Genomic DNA, 19,041 nt, shown 5'->3' with positions numbered 1-19,041 from the left:
CTGGTTGGATTTGAAAATGGACATAGCAGTGCATGTGTGTTTACTCTTTAAACAGATTGCACCTCTTGAATTGTTCATCAGAGCTTCTTGAAGTGTTTACATATGCACTCTTTGTCTGGAGATGCCTTGTTATAAATACTTTGTTCATTTTACAGGCATTTGTTTGGAAATATGTTGAGCAGCCGTGCTTGGTTTATTTCCAAATGTCTTAACTTTGGGACTGTGGATTGGCTTATGGCCTGAAGTTCATATCTCTCCTTTTCAGGGGAAGAGTTGTATTTGAACAACTCGTGGAGCACAAGGACTGTAGTATAAAATGGGAGGTGTCCCCTGTGAAATGCCCATGGCCAAACACAGTGTGTCTTGTAATGAGCTGTGGTGGGGGAGTGGAATATACAGACTTAGTTAAAAGAACAAACCAATACCAGGAAAAAAAATAAAATTAGTAGTTCTATGCTGCTAGTAAGTATAAGTTGCATACTGTTAAAAAGTATTTTGATATAACTAGTATCTTTTGAGACATCTGACGAGAAGTTATGTCATATTTCCAGTTGCTGTTCTCAGCTCTGGTTTTTTTTCTCTTTTATCCTTCATAAGATGGTGAAGGTGTTATGGTAGCTGTTATCCTGCTGCTAAATCTATACAGCACTTTTGTCTTGTCTTGGAAGAACATAAATAGTTTTGGTTAGTCATCAACTTAAGGAGAAGCAGCTGAGAAAAAACAGTAAAAACATCTTTTCTGTGATACTTGTGGGAGAACTTTCTATTCACTCTAGGACTAATAAAATACAAAAACTAAAGTGATAGATTTCAAATATTAGTATCGCTTGTCTGGTTCATTTGTTTGATTTTTAACCATCCAGAGTTGTTTTAAATCCTAAATTGTATTAGAAACACATTAATCCCCAAAAGAAAGGTTTTGTAAATGAAAAAAAGGAACCAGATGATCTAGTTACTGTTGTTTTATTTTGTCTGATTCTTTCCATAGCAATAGCAAATAGAGCTATGGAAGGAATATATTTGGACATCAGGAAGAATTTATTCACAGAAAAGGTGATTAAGCATTGGAGTGGACTGCCCAGGGAGGTGGTGGAGTCACCATCCCTGGGTCTAGTTGATGTGGTGATGTTTGGTCAAAAGTTGGACTGAGTGGAAGTCTTTTGCAACTGTAGTGATTCTGTGGGATGTGTCATATTCTGTGGCTTTGAGGATTAAGGCAATTAATTTTAGAGTTGGTTTGTGGTGATCATGATACAAGGGTTTCTGTGCTGGGACCCAACCCAGCAGAACTGACACTTCCACCCTCCATCATCTTTTTGCCTAGTACTCCAAGTTGCAAGTTTTGGCCTGGATTTAATTACCTTATTTTAATAGTAAGTTATCCTGCTGTATATTGTATAAACACATTAACAGGACCCCATTGTACTGGGTGCTGTACAAACAGAGTAGTAAATATACCAGTCTTCTGTAGGTGACTGGCTAAATAAAGACTGAAAGTGTTGGAAGGCAAACAGAATGAGCAGTGGCATAGCAATGACTGTCACATTAGATTTATTTTTATTTGTTTTTCTTCTGATAGGACCTTTACCAGAGCCCTGTATCATTTATAAAATCCTCCCTGTGTCTTTTGCACACACTCCCTTTGTTAGTTCTGCAAATATCCCTTGAAAATGTGTATAAAAAACATCTGGTTAAAGTTGTTCCTTATCTGCAATTTCCCTTTCCTAATTCACAGTCATGTATTTTTTTCCTGTGTTGATGTGATTTAATTTAGTGAATCTTACATTTTGTGAGGTGTCTATATCTTTTTCTGTCTGCCTAGTTTTATGTACTACAGTGTGTCTCTTCTGCATACTTTAACCCCTGGTAAGCCTGGTATGAGGAGAAAAAAAAGAAGGAAGGAAGCACTCTGACAGTGTGAGGTGGGAATGCATAGTCAGTGCAAAGCAGAGCTAAAACATCCAGCCAAAAGAATGGATGACCTTCAGAGCTGAAGTGCTAGCAGAATTAAAAATAATTCAGGAGCACAAAAGGTAGAAATGCTGTAAGGGCTAAAAGCCAGGATTAAAGCCCCAAGTGACTTTACCACAAGGATGACTTTTCCACCACTGTTGGCATGTCATCAAGAATGGTGTGTCCACCTCTTATCAAAATCATGTCCCTGTCTGATCTTTCTTGATACAGAGATGGGCTACTACACCAGTAAAGGGAACGAAATTCCCATTTAACAGAAGAAAAGAAATTCAGCCCTGGAGGCCAAGCTGTGAAAATCCCTTAGGACGAAGGGGGCTCACTTTGTAGGTAACAGCAGAACTGCTGTGAAAAGACAATCAAAACTAAAATCGGAGGCAGTAAAGTGACCCTGCATAATTTAGGCTGGGAGGGAGGTTTATCATTGCCTAAGCAGGATAGCTTGGAGGAGTTTGTAACAGGAGCAGCTGGGGCAGAAAACAGCCCTAACTAATCGTGGGGCAGATATCCATTAGTTTCTGAATGGATCACATCGTTTCAGAATGGACTAAGCAGTGCTGCAGCACTCAGTAGGTTTCTGCCTCTGCTAATTTCCTCCTGCTTTTCTGATGCACTAAAACTGAAAAGTACTAATGACACTCAGGATAATATCTTAATTATGTAGCTAGAATATTTTAATCAAGGTTATGGTAGGCATGGGAATTTATGTGCAAAATTTAGCCCCTGATGTTAGCAACCTGAAAACAGGCAAAACAAAAGTCGAGTACAAAATTGGATGAAGTGTCCAACTAGAGAATAATTATAGAGACAGGATATTGCAAAATATGTTTCTCTGTTCTGTGGGGCTGCAGCAGTTCTGATAGAGTACATTGTACACATTGTTTCCTGAACTGCTTGGGTTTTGCATGTTTAAAATCATGAATGAAAAATCCTGCAATGGGGGGCTATCGCAGAAAGGCTTGTAATCAATGCTGGATCATCTCTTTTGGCATGAGCTTTATTTTTTTTCATTTTGCAGGGAACCTGTATCTGTTTCCTGCATCTGTCTGCCATCCTTCTTGGTGAATGGAAAGCAAGTAATTAATTTTTGTTGTTGCTAGCAATTAATTACCCTTGCCAAATTTTGGAGGACCTATTGTCTCCTTCAGACACAATGTTCTTGGGAAAAAGTCTCACTTATTGTAACCTCTTGTGCAATCTTCACTTGGATGATAAATACATCTTGGCAACGAGGAGCTTTCTGAATGAAAAATGTTGCTGGACAACCCTGTAGTACAGCAAGAACGCAAACCTCTGCCAATGCTGGTGGAGTGCAGCCAGGCAGGAGGGTAAAATGGGGAAAGCCTTTCACACTGCCTGCAGAGCACAGAGTGAGATGAAGTCTTTATGTGCACAAATCCAAATATCTGTTTACCATCAAACAAGGATTTCTCCTATTGAGCATCTGAGCTCAAAGGTGGCCTCCCTTCTAGCAAAATCTTGAAATCTGTTGGAAGGCTGCCATCTACCAGTGTAAGACTGGGGAAATAACAGAGAGCATGTGGACCATGCAGCAGTCAGGTTTAGGTAGCCCACTGTAGGAATAAGCTGGGAAACTCCACCCTCCTCTTTTTTTATTTGAGTCCACAAATTTGGGATACTGCAATTTCCTCAGTCTCTTTTGTGGTTCATGGCCTGACTTTGGTTTTCCACTAGATCTGTCCAGAACCATAGCTGACCACTGAAACCTCATTTTAATATTGCAGCTGTTCAATTAATTACAGCTTTGGTAGAGTTAACTGTAAATGCGCATTTTTCCCCCTGTAGCTCTTCACCTTTACTTTTTCTGGTTGATTTTTTCATCCATAGTTAGTGATGTCTGGAAGCAAAAAGGTGCATAAAAGCCCTGCATGGAGAGAAGTTTGAATCCTCCAAAGGGAATAGAGAATGGGCTGGGGCTGGGAGCACTCTGTTCTCTCGTGGTTTCTGTGCACACTGCCAGGGGCTGGTGTTTCTCCGTGGGCCTGGCAGCTGCTGTGGGGCAGCAGAGCCCAGCCAGCAGCCAAGTTTCTCAACCCATGCTGGGCTAACAGCACTTGGCCTCGTGAAAGGGAAACAATCTGAAGCAGAGGGCCCGATGCAGTGTACCTTGCAGTTAATGGAAATCTTTGTTGACCTCAGTGGAAGCTGGATTTGATCCTGTGCCTACTTGAGTGTTTTGGAGTTGGCTGAAGCTCCAAGTGCTTTTTTCCCCCTGGCTCGTTCCTGGTTCCTTTTTTTCCCTTCTCTTTCTGAAGTGTACTTACCTTCCAGTGGTATAAAATCAAGACAGCTCCATCTGTGTCACTCTAACTGGGCGCTTTTATCCTCGCCCAGTGTCTGTCCTCATTTCCTCAGCCCTTCCACTGTCTATGTATTGATTTGCAAGATTTTGGCATTGATTTCCCCCCTTTTAGAGCCATTCTGCTGCTTCTCACAAACACTCTCCATCTCACTTAAGCCTCTGCTTTCCAACGAGTATAATTGTTTAATCCATCTTCTGCCCTTCTTCCTCAACTTCAAAACAGTCCTTATATTGATTTCTGGCAAATGCAGCCCAGACCCCAGCCCCAGCTGCCAGCAGGGAGCCAAGTTCCCCTTCAGCAGGCTCCTGGAGGCCAGCCCTTTGCTGCCTCATGCCAGCCATGCTCCCTTGCTCTCAGAGCTCATCCCTGTGTTGCACATAGAAAGGAGAAGGGCCCCGTGCCTCAGGAGCCAGCAGCCACCTCAGGCAGAGCACACTCTCTGTGATCCTCAGCCACACATCAGCATGTCTTCTGTCTCTAAGGAAAAGGTGCTGGGGTAATGGAGCTCTTTTCAGGTGATTGCCAGAGAGAAGAGAGCTGTGGGCATGGACAGTGGCAATAGGAAGAATGATGCAGAAGAGGACAAATGCCAGCTGCTTGTTGTCCTCCACTCTCCTTGAGTATCACCCTAGAAGGATTTATCTCCTGGGTGGAGAAATGTGATTATCTGTGATTTGCCTCTGAGGAAAACATTTTTCCTTTTGTTACCTTTCCTTACTTCATGTTTTCCCTACTTATATTTTCTTGAGCAGTAATGTAAATGCTGAGCAAACAGGGTGTGTCAGGAGGAAACCCTTTGGAGGGTGGGAGCTGACCTAGTGAAAGTGGGGAGCTGGAGCACAGGGCTGCTGTTGCACTGGGGCCTTGCAAGGGTGAGATTGCCACTGACACACCTGCTGGTCCCAAGCTCTTGCTGCCTTCTTAGGTTATCCAGCTGTGCTCAGTGGAATGTGTTGTGCCTGTTCCATCACATTATTCCTGCTGAAGTTTAAATGTGAGTCCCCTAAAACTGTGCTGAAGGTAGAACATGCAGTTTCAGGAAGACCAGTGTTGTTTTTACTTTTGCTTTTCAGACACAGATAATGGCAAAAGAGGAGAAAGTTACAGTATGCTTTCAGAGATTATAACATTTCTCCTATTTTAGCCCCTTTGAATTATATACAGCCAGCACAGATCAGAGAGGGAGAAATGGACCATGTGGGCTGTTTTATTAATCATTAATACAATTGTTACCCAACATCCAAACCAGCCCAAATGTGCTTATAGAGAACATTTAATTTAGGAAACTTAGACTTGTGACCTAAGGCTAGATCCAGCTGCTGTAAATGGGACAGAGGATGTTAGCAGCCATGTGGAACAGGGCTGTAAAGCCCAGTGTCCCTGGATGATGAGAATGGTGAGCACTAAGATGTGCATTTGCTAATACTTTAGAAATGTATCCACAAGAAGAAAAAAAGAAAGAGGAGAAAACATTATGGGAAATTCTTTCCTTCATACATAATATTTTTCTCATGATTTAAAATTGTCCTTAGTAATATGTTGATGCCAGTGAAGTATTTCAGCTATAGGAAATGTGAAACCAACTATTGCCTTTCTATGAATTATGAGTCATAAATTGTATGAAAAACATTCAGCTTGCTATAGCTATTCCGCAAGCAGAACCTCTGACTAATGAAGGAACTGCTGCCATTTTGGGGGCAGTAGGAGGGGTCTGAGTAAAACAAAACAAGATGCCGAGTGCCAGCATGTGGCTCTGTGCTAAGTGTGAATTGGTGTCATCTGAGATGGGCCTCCCTTGCTGAGTAAACAATTAGTGGGTATTTGAGTGTACAGAGTAGCAAAGCTGCCCTTTGCTCCAGCTGGAGTTCCCGACTGCCAGCCAGAGCCCAGAAGTGACCCTTGGGAGAGCCGTGCTCCAGTGCCAACCCGGCTCCACATCTGCAACCGGGCAGCCGAGCCAGGGAGGCACGACCTCCCTCTGATTCAGCACTCGCTGGGCAGGTTGTCATGACAGAATTCCCCTAAAAATAGTAATAAAGTGGCAAGAGAATAGGATACTGACATTTGCAGGCAAATCCTTGGTGGTAGCATTCATTTCTTTCGGGATCAGCCATCTAGGAGCTGGAAGTTTAGTTCAAGTTAGTTCTCTAATCATGTAACTAAGTCACTAGGGTTTATCTCCTCTTATACCTATTTTATGATTTGCCCTTTGGAGGTGATTATAGAAAGATGCTCAGCAACTACTTTTGAGTAGGTATCCAGCTTTTTGATGGGTGAAGTTCTGTGAGTGAAATTCGACATTAAAGCTCTGGATTTCAATTTCTCCTTCATTTCAGAAAACACCATGGAGCCTCATGAGGATTTGTGAATTTTGCTTTGCAACCACATGGTGCTTGAGTCATTGAAAGGTGTTTAATATAACCGAGCTACAAGTACAAGTACAAACAAACTGCTAGGAGCTGTAGCAACAAGTACTGCTATCAACAAGTAGCAGTAGTTGTTGCTGCTAACAACTACAGTAGTTTTAGCAGCAGCAACTACTGCTAACCATAGTTGTTAATAAAATACAGCTAAAAAGACTGACAGTGTAGCTTTCAGTTTGGGATGCCCAGTCATTTCCCAAACAAATAGTGGATGATGTCCCAGCTGTACTGAAAACAGCAATTTTTCTTCCCTGTGGACTCTAGTGAGCAGAAATCAACCCCTGCCTAATTAGCTTCTTTGTGGTATTTGTGAAAGGATAAAGTTTTTACTGTGTTCAGGTGTGACTAAGAGACATGCTCTCAAATACTAACAGCTAAATTTTCATTACATTACATTACATTACATTACATTACATTACATTTCGTCCAGTGTGAAATTATGCTGGCTTTTCCATACCTTATTCAAAGATTGTTTTAAGGGCTCTTGAAATACACATTTTAATTTGGTGCTTCTTTAATTGCTAGAATCTGGGTAGGTTGTATGTTTTGTTACTTTCTTCTTATGATTTTTGAGTTGTGTAAGGCATGTAAATGGTTTGAAAATACGAGTCCATTTGGCTTCAGGCAGCTGTGATCTGATGTTTAAAATGCTCCTATTAATGTAAGAACACTTACTGCTCTTCAGCTTGCAGTGCTTGGGTTTTGTCACAACGTGATTCAATTCTTGTGTGCTTTGCAGGAGATGGCTGTCCGGGCACTGAAGCAGACAGGGAGCAGAAGTATTGAGGCAGCCCTGGAGTACATCAGTAAGATGAGCTACTTGGATCCCAGAAATGAACAGATAGTACGTGTAATTAAGCAAACCTCACCAGGTAAGCATGATTTTTTTTTTTTAATTGTGTTCTTCTTTCTTGCAATAAGCTAGTTTTTAAAGTAGGATCACTGCTGGGGAGAAGTGTTGGACAGCAGTGTTCCACAGCAGTCAGGACACAGTGCCAGCTTGCAAGGCCAGCTGGGCTGGAACCTCAGTACAGCTCACCTGCTTCCAAAGAGTTTTCTGTGTACACTTTCATAGTCCACCTTCTCAAACAGAAATCTGTTGTTCAAGTCCAAATATTCCCCTATTGGACCAGAACAGACTTACTGCTGTGCAAATCTAGGAGGTGGACATTATATCTCTCTTGACATCAAGATTATTTGCGCAGCTGAGATATGCGTCCCAAAGAAGGACAGTTATTGCTGCTACATTGCTTTGTGGCCTCTGATAAGGGAAAGCAAAGTCAACTTGCCCCTAAGGCTCAGGATGAATCCTGCTGACAGAGATGACAAATGGGTTTTACTAGCTGCCTCCCACTTCCAAGCCAGGGTAGCCACTTCTTAAGATGCTTAGGATTGCTACAGCCTCATTCAGTGCACCTCACTGTGTCCCAGCAGGTGAGCTGTCAGGGGTGCTGTTGTAAGAACAGCCTCAGTAACGCTGGCCTTGTGTTATCACAGGAGAAAGAGCTGCCAATTATAGATTTCACTTCAAAGATCTCTGGTTATTTGTTCAGCCTGATTCCATTTCAAAACATTTCATTCTTTATGAGGGTATCATTTAGTGTGGTGCACACACACTGTGCAGAGAGAGTGCAGAAACCTCTCTTACTACTCTGCACGTCCCTATGCGTCCCTGTGCCCCTGTGGCAGCAGGGCTTGTGTGTCAAGGTGAGGAGTCAGCAGCTGTGCTCAGCTGGGGTGTGCTGTACTGCTGGCTGTATATAATTGTAATGCACTGTTCAAGCCTGTTAGTATGTCAGTATGGCTATTCTTAAGTCAGGATTTTAAAAGGAAATGGTCTAGGCATAAATGGGCCAAGTCCTGTAATTTGTGAGAGCTAAAGAAGCAGAAGGGGAACAAAAACATAACAGCAGCACAGAGTCTTCCCTTGTCTTTTTAGCACAGCCAGTGCTTTATACACCTGCAATTTGTCCTCAGATCAAAGAACTGATGAAAAGTGCTGTTAACACTTCCATTGTAGGAATGCTGCTGTCTTGTCTCTGCACATTCTTCAAGCTAAGATTAATATGTTGACACCCTGAAAGATTTTCCTTCCCAACAGATGGAAGATGAGTAATGTGAAGGGGTACTCAGTGTCCAACACATTGGAAGGAATACAGGACAAACTGTATGATGCCTTTGTTTAAATGAAGGAGAAGGAAAGAGGGATTTTTGAGAATGATGGAAGAGAGAGATGTAAACAGAAAACCAGTGTGAGCAGGTGGCTCACTGTGCAGAAGATGGACTCTGTGATGGCCTAGTAGTTTATAGCAATATTGACTTTAAGTTGTATAGAAAGTCCTTCCAGGAGCTTTTTGTCTCCTGTTGTTGTATTTAACACTCTGCTCTGTAGCTTCCTCCTGTCTGAGAGCAATGACTGCTAATACTGGTCCAGCTTTAAGAAACAGGCTGTAGAGTAGTCTGATGAGTTCATAGTTAGGGAATTTGTGTTTCTATTTTCATGATTTGATAGGACTCCTTGATGATTCCTGGCATGAGCATTATTGTGATCTGGCACCGTTATCAGTAGGTATACTTGGCACCTATAACTTTAAATGTTCAGAGTGTTTAATTTGGGTTTTGAAAGGTGTTTTTAAACACATACTCCCTGAGCAGTGTATATATGTGTGTGTGTATGTATGTATAGATTTATGAGTAATACAAAGTAATTGGTTCACCTGAATTGTTTCCTAACGTTCTTCTGTATTCTTTTTATAAAGGAAAGGGTATTGTGCCAAATAATGTAACCCGCAGGCCAAGCTTTGAAGGATCAAATGAATCTTTTCCGTCCTACCATCAGATCAGTAATGCAGCCTATGAAGGGTCAGGCTTTGGAGCAGAAGGTGCAAATATGCTTGCTGAGGTTCCCAGGCCATACATGGACTATTTAATCTCTACTTCTCAGTCTTCAGCTATGACTGCTCCTGTACAGCGACCCTCTGGAGTAGGCACTCACAGCACACCAACAAGCCATCAGCAGAAAGCATACCCTGCAAATATGGAGTCTTCTGTGATTAATTATCCAGTGGCTAATCACAGCAGTCAGGCCCTGCAGCTGCAGGCATCCCATGGCTGCAACAGCCAGCATTACACCAGGCAGCACATGATGGTGCAGGGGGAACCTATGGGATATGGTGTTCAGCGGAGTCCATCCTTCCAAAACAAGATGCAGCAGGAGGGGGGATATGCCAATCTCCCAAATAAAGGGGCAGTTGTTCAGAACAACACTGGTCATGCATTTCAGCAGGCACCAGCAAGCCTGTATATCTCACATTCTCACCACAAGCAGACAAGTCCTTCTTCTCATCAAATGCATGTGATATCCAGAGGTCCAGCCTTTGCTAATGATTTTTCAGACAGTCCACCACAAAATCTATTGACTCCATCTAGAAATAGCCTAAACATGGACCTCTATGACATGAATAATCCTCAAGTTCAGCAGTGGCAGGCAGCAACACCATCACGCAGAGATTCTGTACAAAACCCAGGAATAGAAACATCTCCACGGCAACATGTATCCTTCAGACCTGATGCCGCAGTGCCAAGCAGAACAAACTCCTTCAACAACCACCAGCAACAGCCGCAAGTGACAGTGTCTATGAGACAGGTTCCTCCAGGAAAACCCGATCCTTCCATCACGTCTCCAAACACAATCACGGCAGTCACGTCAGCTCATATCCTGCAGCCAGTGAAGAGCATGCGCGTGATGAGACCAGAGCCTCAGACTGCGGTGGGACCGTCCCACCCTGCGTGGCTGCCGGCACAGGCACCGGCTGTGGATGGCCTGGAGATCATGGAGCAGCACGTGCCGCCGCCTGGAGCAGCTAATGCCTACCAGCTCGACGTGGATTACGGTAACCAGGAGCTGCGCTGTCCACCTCCGCCCTATCCCAAGCATTTGTTCCTTCCTGGCACCTCTGAGCAGTTTGATATCAACTGCCTGTGCACGGGCGTGGAGCAGACTCTGCGTGTGGTCCCCACTTCAACAGGCAACAAGGCTGAAGAGAGCAGTGAGAGAAATGACAAAAGCAGCAAGAGCACTAAAGCTGAAAAACCAAGCAAAGATAAAAAGCAGATTCAGACGTCTCCGGTGCCTGTGCGAAAAAATGGCAAAGATGAGGAAAAGCGAGAATCCCGGATAAAGAGCTACTCACCTTTTGCCTTCAAGTTCTACATGGAGCAACATGTAGAGAATGTCATAAAGACCTACCAGCAGAAAATTAACAGAAGGTTACAATTGGAGCAAGAAATGGCAAAAGTAATTCTTGTTTTGTTATTGTAAAATCTAGTAGGGTCAAATTGATTCTTGCTATTTTTAATTTGTAAAAAAAATTGTAAAGGCAGAATCCGCTGAAGTAGTAGGTATCAGACACCTCCCTATACCAGACTGTATCCCCTTAAAAGTGTGGATGCAGGTCTGGGACGCTGTTTGAAAAACTTGAGATGTGAAATGATATTTGTTCATACCAGAAAAGTAAAATGAGGCAAAAAAACCCCATATTATAGGTAAGAACTTCAAATGCTGGCTTGAGGCTGAGATAATTCTGGCAGTGCTTTGGCAGCTCTTGCAAAACTCTTTGCTCAAGTTCCTCCTCGCTGTTCCATGATTGCTGCCCATTCACCAAAGCCATGGTTCAGCTTGGCAGTCGCTGTGCCATATTTTCAGATGACTGTGTACTACTTGACTGGAAGTTGTCTGTTGAACACATATAAGTGATAATGTCATGCAGGTAACCATATTGGACTGACTTGAACTGATTTTGGGACCATTGCCAGAACTCATTCTAGAGGCAGGTCTCAGGGAGATGCATTTTGGGTGATAGAACTTCTTTCATGCCTAACTGCAGCTCTCAAATCTAAGCTGACTCTCTGATAGTGCTGCTTAAAACAAAGCTGCCAAGCTCTGATGATTGGTCTGGCAGTTGTGTTTTTAATTTTTACTTCTGAAAGAGGAAGAGGGGTTTTTTCTTCCTAGGCATGACTGGAATATGATTAGTCTACTTTTGCATTAAAGGATAAGCTCTAAGAAAAGCTGTCATTAACACATAATGGGTAATAATTAACTACCCAATCTTCCCTAGCACAGTCAGTTTCCAGAGACAATTGATTCGATGCTCACATTGCACCAGAAAACTCAGGAGTTTGTTTACTGAGGTTAGAATTAAGAGAATATTCTTGGAAAATCTCTTGAAACATTGGCATTTTACTGACAGTTAATAGCTTGTCCTCACTGCAAGTACAGGTTATATTGTGTTGCTTGAGTATTTTCCTGAGACTGAGATAGGGAATGATTTCTAGAGAGGTATAACAGGATCTAATTGTACTAGTTCTTCTCTTCTAACTCTTCAGCTTTCCTTCACTCAGAGGTAATTCAGGTGTAAACAAAAACAACTCCTTTCCCTAGAAACCTTATCACTGACTGAAAATACACATGCAGGAGATTTTTGCTATCTTAATATTGCATTATTCTAGAATTAGCAAGAACAGAGCACACTCATTATTTTACCCTAAAAAGTAAATGTTTCCTCTATTATGGATTGATGTAGTTATCTTTCATTTCAAAAACAGTATTTCTTGTTTTGATTTGGCTTTTTCCTTCAGTCTGAAACTTCATCCTACCTGTTCTGCTAGTTTCTGTAGACTTACCCCATCCTTTATCCATAGAGATTTAATTTATACTGTGAGGATCTCATTGCATAGTCTGGCTGCCCACATTCATCTTTAAATACCTAGACTACGGATGTGAAATTAAATCAGCCTAAGCAGCAGCCCTGTGGGTGTATGCTTGGGTTTCTAGCCTGCTAATCAGTGAGCTTCAGCTCCTTCACCCTCCCAATGGCCCCTTCTCACCAGGCACTGATCTTTCTCTCAGAAGCAGTTCAGTTGATGCCAATTAATTCAGGATTTTGGGTCTGGGGTGTGCAGAAAGAAAAGAGCATGCTGCAAGAGTGAGTTGTCAAAGGAGCCTGGGGTTTCTGCTGGTGGAGGCCACCAGTGGTTCTCAGCAGAGGGCTAGACACTGAAGTTGGCAGAGTTGGTGCTCTGCAGGCTCTGTCTTGAAAGGTGGGGGAAATCTGCTTGGATCCACCTGCTTCTTTCTTTTCCAGGAGGTTTCTCCCTACAGCGATGTGAAATGTTATTTGCAGTTACTGGGAGGCTCTCTGGAGACGGGAGGTGGACAGGCCAGCTGTTCTACAGCTTGGGTGCAGAGGGAAAATGATACATTTAGGAGGGAAATAGCACCAGGGTCTGGGCTGCAGTGGCTGAGGGGAGACCAGAGCTGAGGATTTTAGGTACCTATTTTGGGAGGGGAAAAAGAGAAGTTTATAGAACAGATGCTCAGGAGATCTAAAACCTTGAGAGTGGAGGATGTTTATGGCACAGGAAGAAACAAAATTTCTGAAGGAGGTTCCAAGGCACTTGGGAATGTGTAGGTCAAAAGCAGCTTTTTAATTACAACACAAAACCAAACAAACAGCACCCAAGGTAGGAACTGCTAATGTGAGTTGCCGTGGGGAAACCATGAACAAAGTGAACTGCTGCACATAGGTTTAAGTTTTAATTTAAGGTTTAAATTAAGCTGGGCTTAAGTGCACATACATATGGTGGAGTGCAGTGGCAAAGTGCACATTTGAAAGGTGTAAACCATATCCCAAGGTCAGGTTTGTTATGTTGTATTCCCCTCTCTGACAATTTTGCCCTATGCCTTCTTGTTCAGCCAAAAGAGACAGGCATACCAATCTCAGATATTGGAAATTCAGGCAACAACTTTGGGCACAGTGAGTTTTCAGAAATACCTTGACAGACAAGAGAGTATATCCCTCACAGATATATCTTTTCTGGTTCTGGGTTATTTTTTCTGAGAAATGTGTTTTGGGAATGCTCATTTGTTTTTCTCTTGCTATGAATATAACAGTATAGCTCTTGTGGTTTGTTTTCCTTTGTAAAGGCAGGCCTCTGTGAAGCAGAACAGGAACAAATGAGGAAAATTCTCTACCAGAAGGAGTCCAACTACAACAGACTCAAAAGGGCCAAAATGGACAAATCTATGTTTGTGAAAATCAAGACTCTGGGTATTGGTGCATTTGGAGAGGTGTGCCTGGCCTGCAAAGTGGACACCCATGCCCTGTATGCCATGAAGACTCTGCGGAAGAAGGACGTGCTGAACCGGAATCAGGTGGCTCATGTCAAAGCAGAGAGGGACATACTTGCTGAGGCAGACAATGAGTGGGTGGTTAAACTCTATTACTCCTTCCAAGATAAAGACAATTTGTACTTTGTGATGGACTACATCCCTGGTGGGGATATGATGAGCCTGCTGATTCGGATGGAGGTCTTCCCAGAGCGTCTGGCTAGATTTTATATTGCAGAGCTCACTTTGGCCATAGAGAGTGTGCACAAAATGGGATTTATTCATCGAGACATCAAGCCTGACAACATTCTGATAGACCTCGATGGGCATATCAAACTGACTGACTTTGGACTGTGTACTGGATTCAGGTGGACTCACAATTCAAAATACTATCAGAAAGGTAATATTTTTACCCTTTTTCTAGGACGCTATTGTGTTATTTGTTTTGAAACAAGCACCTACTTGTTGGCAGGAACACCAGATCAGGAAACTAGACAAACAGTCAATGGCAATATAATGTGTCTGTCTCTCTCTGACTCACTCAATTAGCTTGTTTCCAGTTCTTTTGTTTCCAATACTGTTCAAAACCCTGTCAGTAATGTGGCTGCCCACTGCAGAAGCAGTAATTTTTCAGTTTATACTTGTTGGGAGGGTCTCTTTTGCTGGGGAAATAATTTAATCACAGATTTGGAGTAGTCCATATGTCTCCTGTATGTGCTGTTGAGTTCTGGTGTCTGTTGGCAAAGAGGATATAAACAATTGGTGTAGCTAACTTAAGTATACTCCATAGTTCTGTGTCCTCCATATGGAACTATACTTCCTTGTGTTGAGACAGAGATATTTTGGACATTTTGTATGGAAAACCAATTCAGAATGGGAGGGCTTTAATGTTTAAAGTTCAAATGCCATTCTTCAATGAGAGTAGAAAATGGCTCTGGATCTGAGTAAAAACTCTCTTTGTGTGTCAAGTTTTATGATCACAAATGTGAACTTTCTCTCCCATATGAAAGGGAGCCACATCAGACAAGACAGCATGGAGCCCAGTGATCTTTGGGATGATGTGTCCAACTGTCGATGTGGAGATAGGCTGAAGACGTTGGAACAAAGAGCTAAGAAGCAGCACCAGAGATGTCTGGCCCACTCATTAGTTGGAACCCCTAATTACATTGCTCCTGAAGTCCTGCTTCGTAAAGGTAGGTAAACCTGTATTTTTGTCCTGTTTTGCTAATTTTTTTTCCTTGAATAAGCTTGCTGCTTTGGAAGATTACCATTCTGAAGGCCACAAACAGTTAGATTAAGGAGAACTCCTGATGCTCCAGTGTATAGCATCACCACACTAGGGGTGGCCATACTTTGTGTGTCCACACTCTGAGGCCTTTGAGTGAGGCTTCTTATAAACGTGTTGGATAATTTTAACAGTGATATTTTTCAAGTATAAAGCAAATTATCTGTACTCATGGAGTACAACTCTGACCCCTATCAAGTTTACACAGACCAGTGAGTAACCAGCTGACATTCTGGATCACTGATTCAGATGGGCCACTTCAGCGTGGATTACGTAAACTTGTGGAAATATGTCCTCCATATTCCCAGCCAGAGCCTGTGGAACCCAACAGGAAGTTTTCCACAATTTACTCTGGACACCCTACATTCAAAATGTTAGCTTGAGGAATTTGGACAGTACTTGGTGACTATCCCTGCAGGACTGACATGGTCACTGTAACAAAGAGATTAGGTGTTCAGAGTTGTCTGCAAACTAGATCCTAAGCCTGATCTTCTCTAACAGACGTTTTGCATTGGAACCTACATCATTTGATTACACAAATTTCATTGAAGTCAGTGTAATTTTTTTTTTTTCCAGATCTTAAGCATACAGCTTATTGGTCTTGTCACAGCACTTAAGTGATTAAAGTTGTTCCTTTGCTTGTAGCTTGCTCAGAGAGTTGTCTGTGGCTTTCTTCTGTCTGTAGAGCCAGTCTGTGTCTTTCAGCAGCTTTTCAAAGTTGTGGAGTCATCTCCACTGAACCTAAGGTGGACATCAGTTGCTGAACATTTTTGTTATTTGAGGTTCAGTTTGTGCTGCTGTGGGATTGGGCACAAAAAAACCCTCCTTCTTTCTTTTTAATGACAGTGTCAAGACTCACTTTTGTTGAGAATTTATTCAGAAGGGTTCATGGACAGTAGGATTAGATCTTTACTAGAAGTAAACAGCAGTAATGTAGGTCAGCAAGCAGAAGTCACAAACCTTTTGTCTGAGAAAAGGCAGAAGTTTGTGCTGTATGTTTTAATACTTAATTGCAAGCAGGTCTATACACATTCCCCTTAGCTAGTGGAGATCAACCTTTTGACTTGCCTTTCAGGATACACTCAGCTCTGTGACTGGTGGAGTGTTGGTGTCATCCTTTTTGAGATGTTAGTGGGACAGCCTCCTTTCCTGGCTCCTACACCCACAGAAACCCAGCTGAAGGTAAGTTGAAGCAAAGTTCCAGTTTATGGTAGCAAAATTTTAACCCTTCCCTTTCCAGACCTACTCCCCTTTCTTTTGCTAGGGAAAGGAGTAATGGTTAAAAAAGCCTGATTTTAAATAGTTCTGTGCAAGCACACATCTTTTGCCAGTAAATGAAGACACTGAATATCAACTAGAACTGACTTGTCCAGCTGCAGAGATAGATATTAGTTTTATGAGTCTTCTTAGCAGAATTGTGATTTCTCAAGCATAAGTTCATCCGTTTAATTCCTTAGGGTGCCTATTAGTACCTGATATGCCAGTGACAATTGCAGTTGGCAATACAAGTGTTTCACAATTGAGCAATGATAGGTCTTATTTAGAGAGGATCTGTCTTGTGACCACTTTTCCTAGTTTATATTTTGGAGACAAAGAGAAGTAATTCCTTTGTGTAAACTGATTATGTTCTCAAATCTGACTATTGGAATATTCAGGAAGGAATTTGCCTTTTTAACAAATGGTATTGTTCTTTTTGTCTGCTAGCCAACAATGTTTTTCTGGTTCATTAGAGTAATTACTAACAGGAAATGCAATCTTGAAGCTGTGAACTGTGCAGACTGTGAGATGACTCGTTAGGTGTGCACTCCTGTACAGTTCATGTTGGCCATTGGAAGAGTTCTGTTTCCAGATCAGAAGTTCCTTAATACCTTTGTTACCTGCAGGTGATAAATTGGGAAAGCACGCTGCACATTCCCTCACAGATCAAGCTGAGTCCTGAGGCAACTGATCTGATCACAAAGCTCTGCTGTGCTGCTGAGGACAGGCTTGGAAGAAATGGAGCAGATGATATTAAAGCCCATTCTTTCTTTCACTCTATGGACTTCTCTACCGATATCCGTAGGCAGCCAGCTCCCTATGTTCCAAAGATCAGCCATCCAATGGACACTTCAAATTTTGATCCAGTTGAAGAAGAAAGTCCTTGGAGTGATGCTAGTGGTGACAGCACCAGGACCTGGGATCCGCTAGCCTCTTCCAACAACAAACACACAGAACATGCTTTTTATGAGTTTACTTTCCGAAGATTCTTTGATGACAACGGGTATCCGTTCAGGTATCCCAAACCTTCTGGAATGGAAGTTTGCCAGTCTGAGAAGTCTGATGTAGAAGACCAAGGTGTGGTAGATCAGACTGGAGCTTGTCAGCCTGTATATGTGTAAATTATTGTATAGAGTACTCTAGATAAGACTAATCTCAAATCCAATAGGGCCTTTAACTGATCCTTTAGGAGCTGATCCTGCAGCACTTGTGTACCTTCAGCTGAGGCTGGAGACATCCTGGGGAGTAAAAGAAGCTTGCAGGGCCAGGTCCTAAAGATGGCACTCTTGAAAGTTCAGGTCAGTTCTACTGTAAATAACTTTGTTGATAATTACACTTGAAATCCTGGTCTTCACCAAAATCTGCAAGGCCAGCAGTCTGTCATTTCTGGCCTATTTTATTTGAGGTCAGCATCCCCCTTACTCAGATTAACACTTACAGACTTCTGCAACTGTCAGCATTGTTTTTTAAATGAGTAAAGAGCACTTATATTTTGTTTATAGCAGGGTTTTTTTCCTACTAAATTATAGGGATTAACTTTGACAAATCATGCTGCTGTTCTTCTTTTCTACATTTTTATTTTATCCATAGCACTTACTTCACATTTAGGAAGATGCATAAAGCTGAAGAACATGTGATGAAAGGTCTGTGCAATAATGTAAGAAAGAAAAAAAAAGAAGAAGAAAAATGAAAAAAAGAAAACTGCTCTCTAATTTTCTAAATTTACTGATGCCATTGTATTCACACCGTGATTTTTGTTTATTATATGTATTTTCCACATTTCAAAATTGTGACATAACCTTAAAGCTGCTTTATTTCCTTCTGCTTATTGGAGTGTAATAGAAAGTGTGAGCAAGTGGCAACTTGGGTGTGATTTCATTGTCTAGTGTGTGAAGAATGTTGCATGAGCAGTGGTTTTCTATTTGAAATGGCCTTTTCTTGCCATTCACAGGCAGGTCCTGTGGATTCATTTTTCTAAGGGTCTAAAATTAGACCATTTTAAACCGTGTGTTGATAATGTATTGTGTGGATGGCTTCCTCTTATGATTGTATCCAATATTAATTTTGTAAAACAGATTGCAAAGGTTATACCTGAGTAGTGATGTTGTGGTCTGATGTAATAGATGGTTTTAGCAAGCACATGTCACGGGCACACGCATTTCCCAACGTGGATCAGCAGCCAGAACATTACAACGGAGCAGATTTGTGGGGAGAGCCTGGATGGGGCTGGCTCAAGCAGGGAGCAGCACAGTGGCCATGGCTCAAGCAGGGAGCAGCACAGAGGCCGTGGCTCAGGCAGGGAGCAGCACAGAGGCCGTGGCCCCAGCTGGCAGAGGCAGCGCAGCATCCAGACTGGAGGACCTCCCGGCGCAGGGCTCCCATAACGCGCCGAGGTCCCATGTGCAGCGAGGCTGAGGCTGGGTGCCTGCAGCTCCACAGACACCTATGGAACCTGGAGGTATGTGGCTTTCCAGACATCAGACCCCACATGTGTATCCATTTAACATCTAGTGTTTTAGGCACTGACATTGGAAAATGTTGGCATATTTGGTAGGTCATTCTGTCCCGTTGTCTAGAGTTAAAATGTTGCTGTGATGGAGCACAATAGGC

At 42.4% G+C, this 19,041-nt stretch overlaps 1 protein-coding gene across 1 annotated transcript in view; it reads left to right on the top strand.

Annotated features, from left to right (window-relative positions):
* Positions 1–18,695, top strand: part of LATS2 (large tumor suppressor kinase 2) — a 47,593-nt gene extending 28,898 nt beyond the window's left edge. The window contains exons 3-8 of the mRNA XM_054272288.1: positions 7,458–7,590; positions 9,478–11,015; positions 13,707–14,289; positions 14,900–15,082; positions 16,250–16,356; positions 17,058–18,695. Coding sequence (XP_054128263.1) covers positions 7,458–7,590; positions 9,478–11,015; positions 13,707–14,289; positions 14,900–15,082; positions 16,250–16,356; positions 17,058–17,552 — 3,039 coding nt within the window. The 3' untranslated portion in view covers positions 17,553–18,695. The remainder of the gene's footprint in view (positions 1–7,457; positions 7,591–9,477; positions 11,016–13,706; positions 14,290–14,899; positions 15,083–16,249; positions 16,357–17,057) is intronic.
* The last annotated feature ends 346 nt before the right edge of the window (positions 18,696–19,041 follow it).

The sequence above is a fragment of the Melozone crissalis genome, unplaced genomic scaffold (genome assembly GCF_028551555.1).
Source record: "Melozone crissalis strain CALT ecotype California unplaced genomic scaffold, PUWL_Pcris_2 ptg000013l_1, whole genome shotgun sequence".
Taxonomy (NCBI): domain Eukaryota; kingdom Metazoa; phylum Chordata; class Aves; order Passeriformes; family Passerellidae; genus Melozone; species Melozone crissalis.
This window is presented reverse-complemented; position numbering and strand designations above follow the sequence as displayed.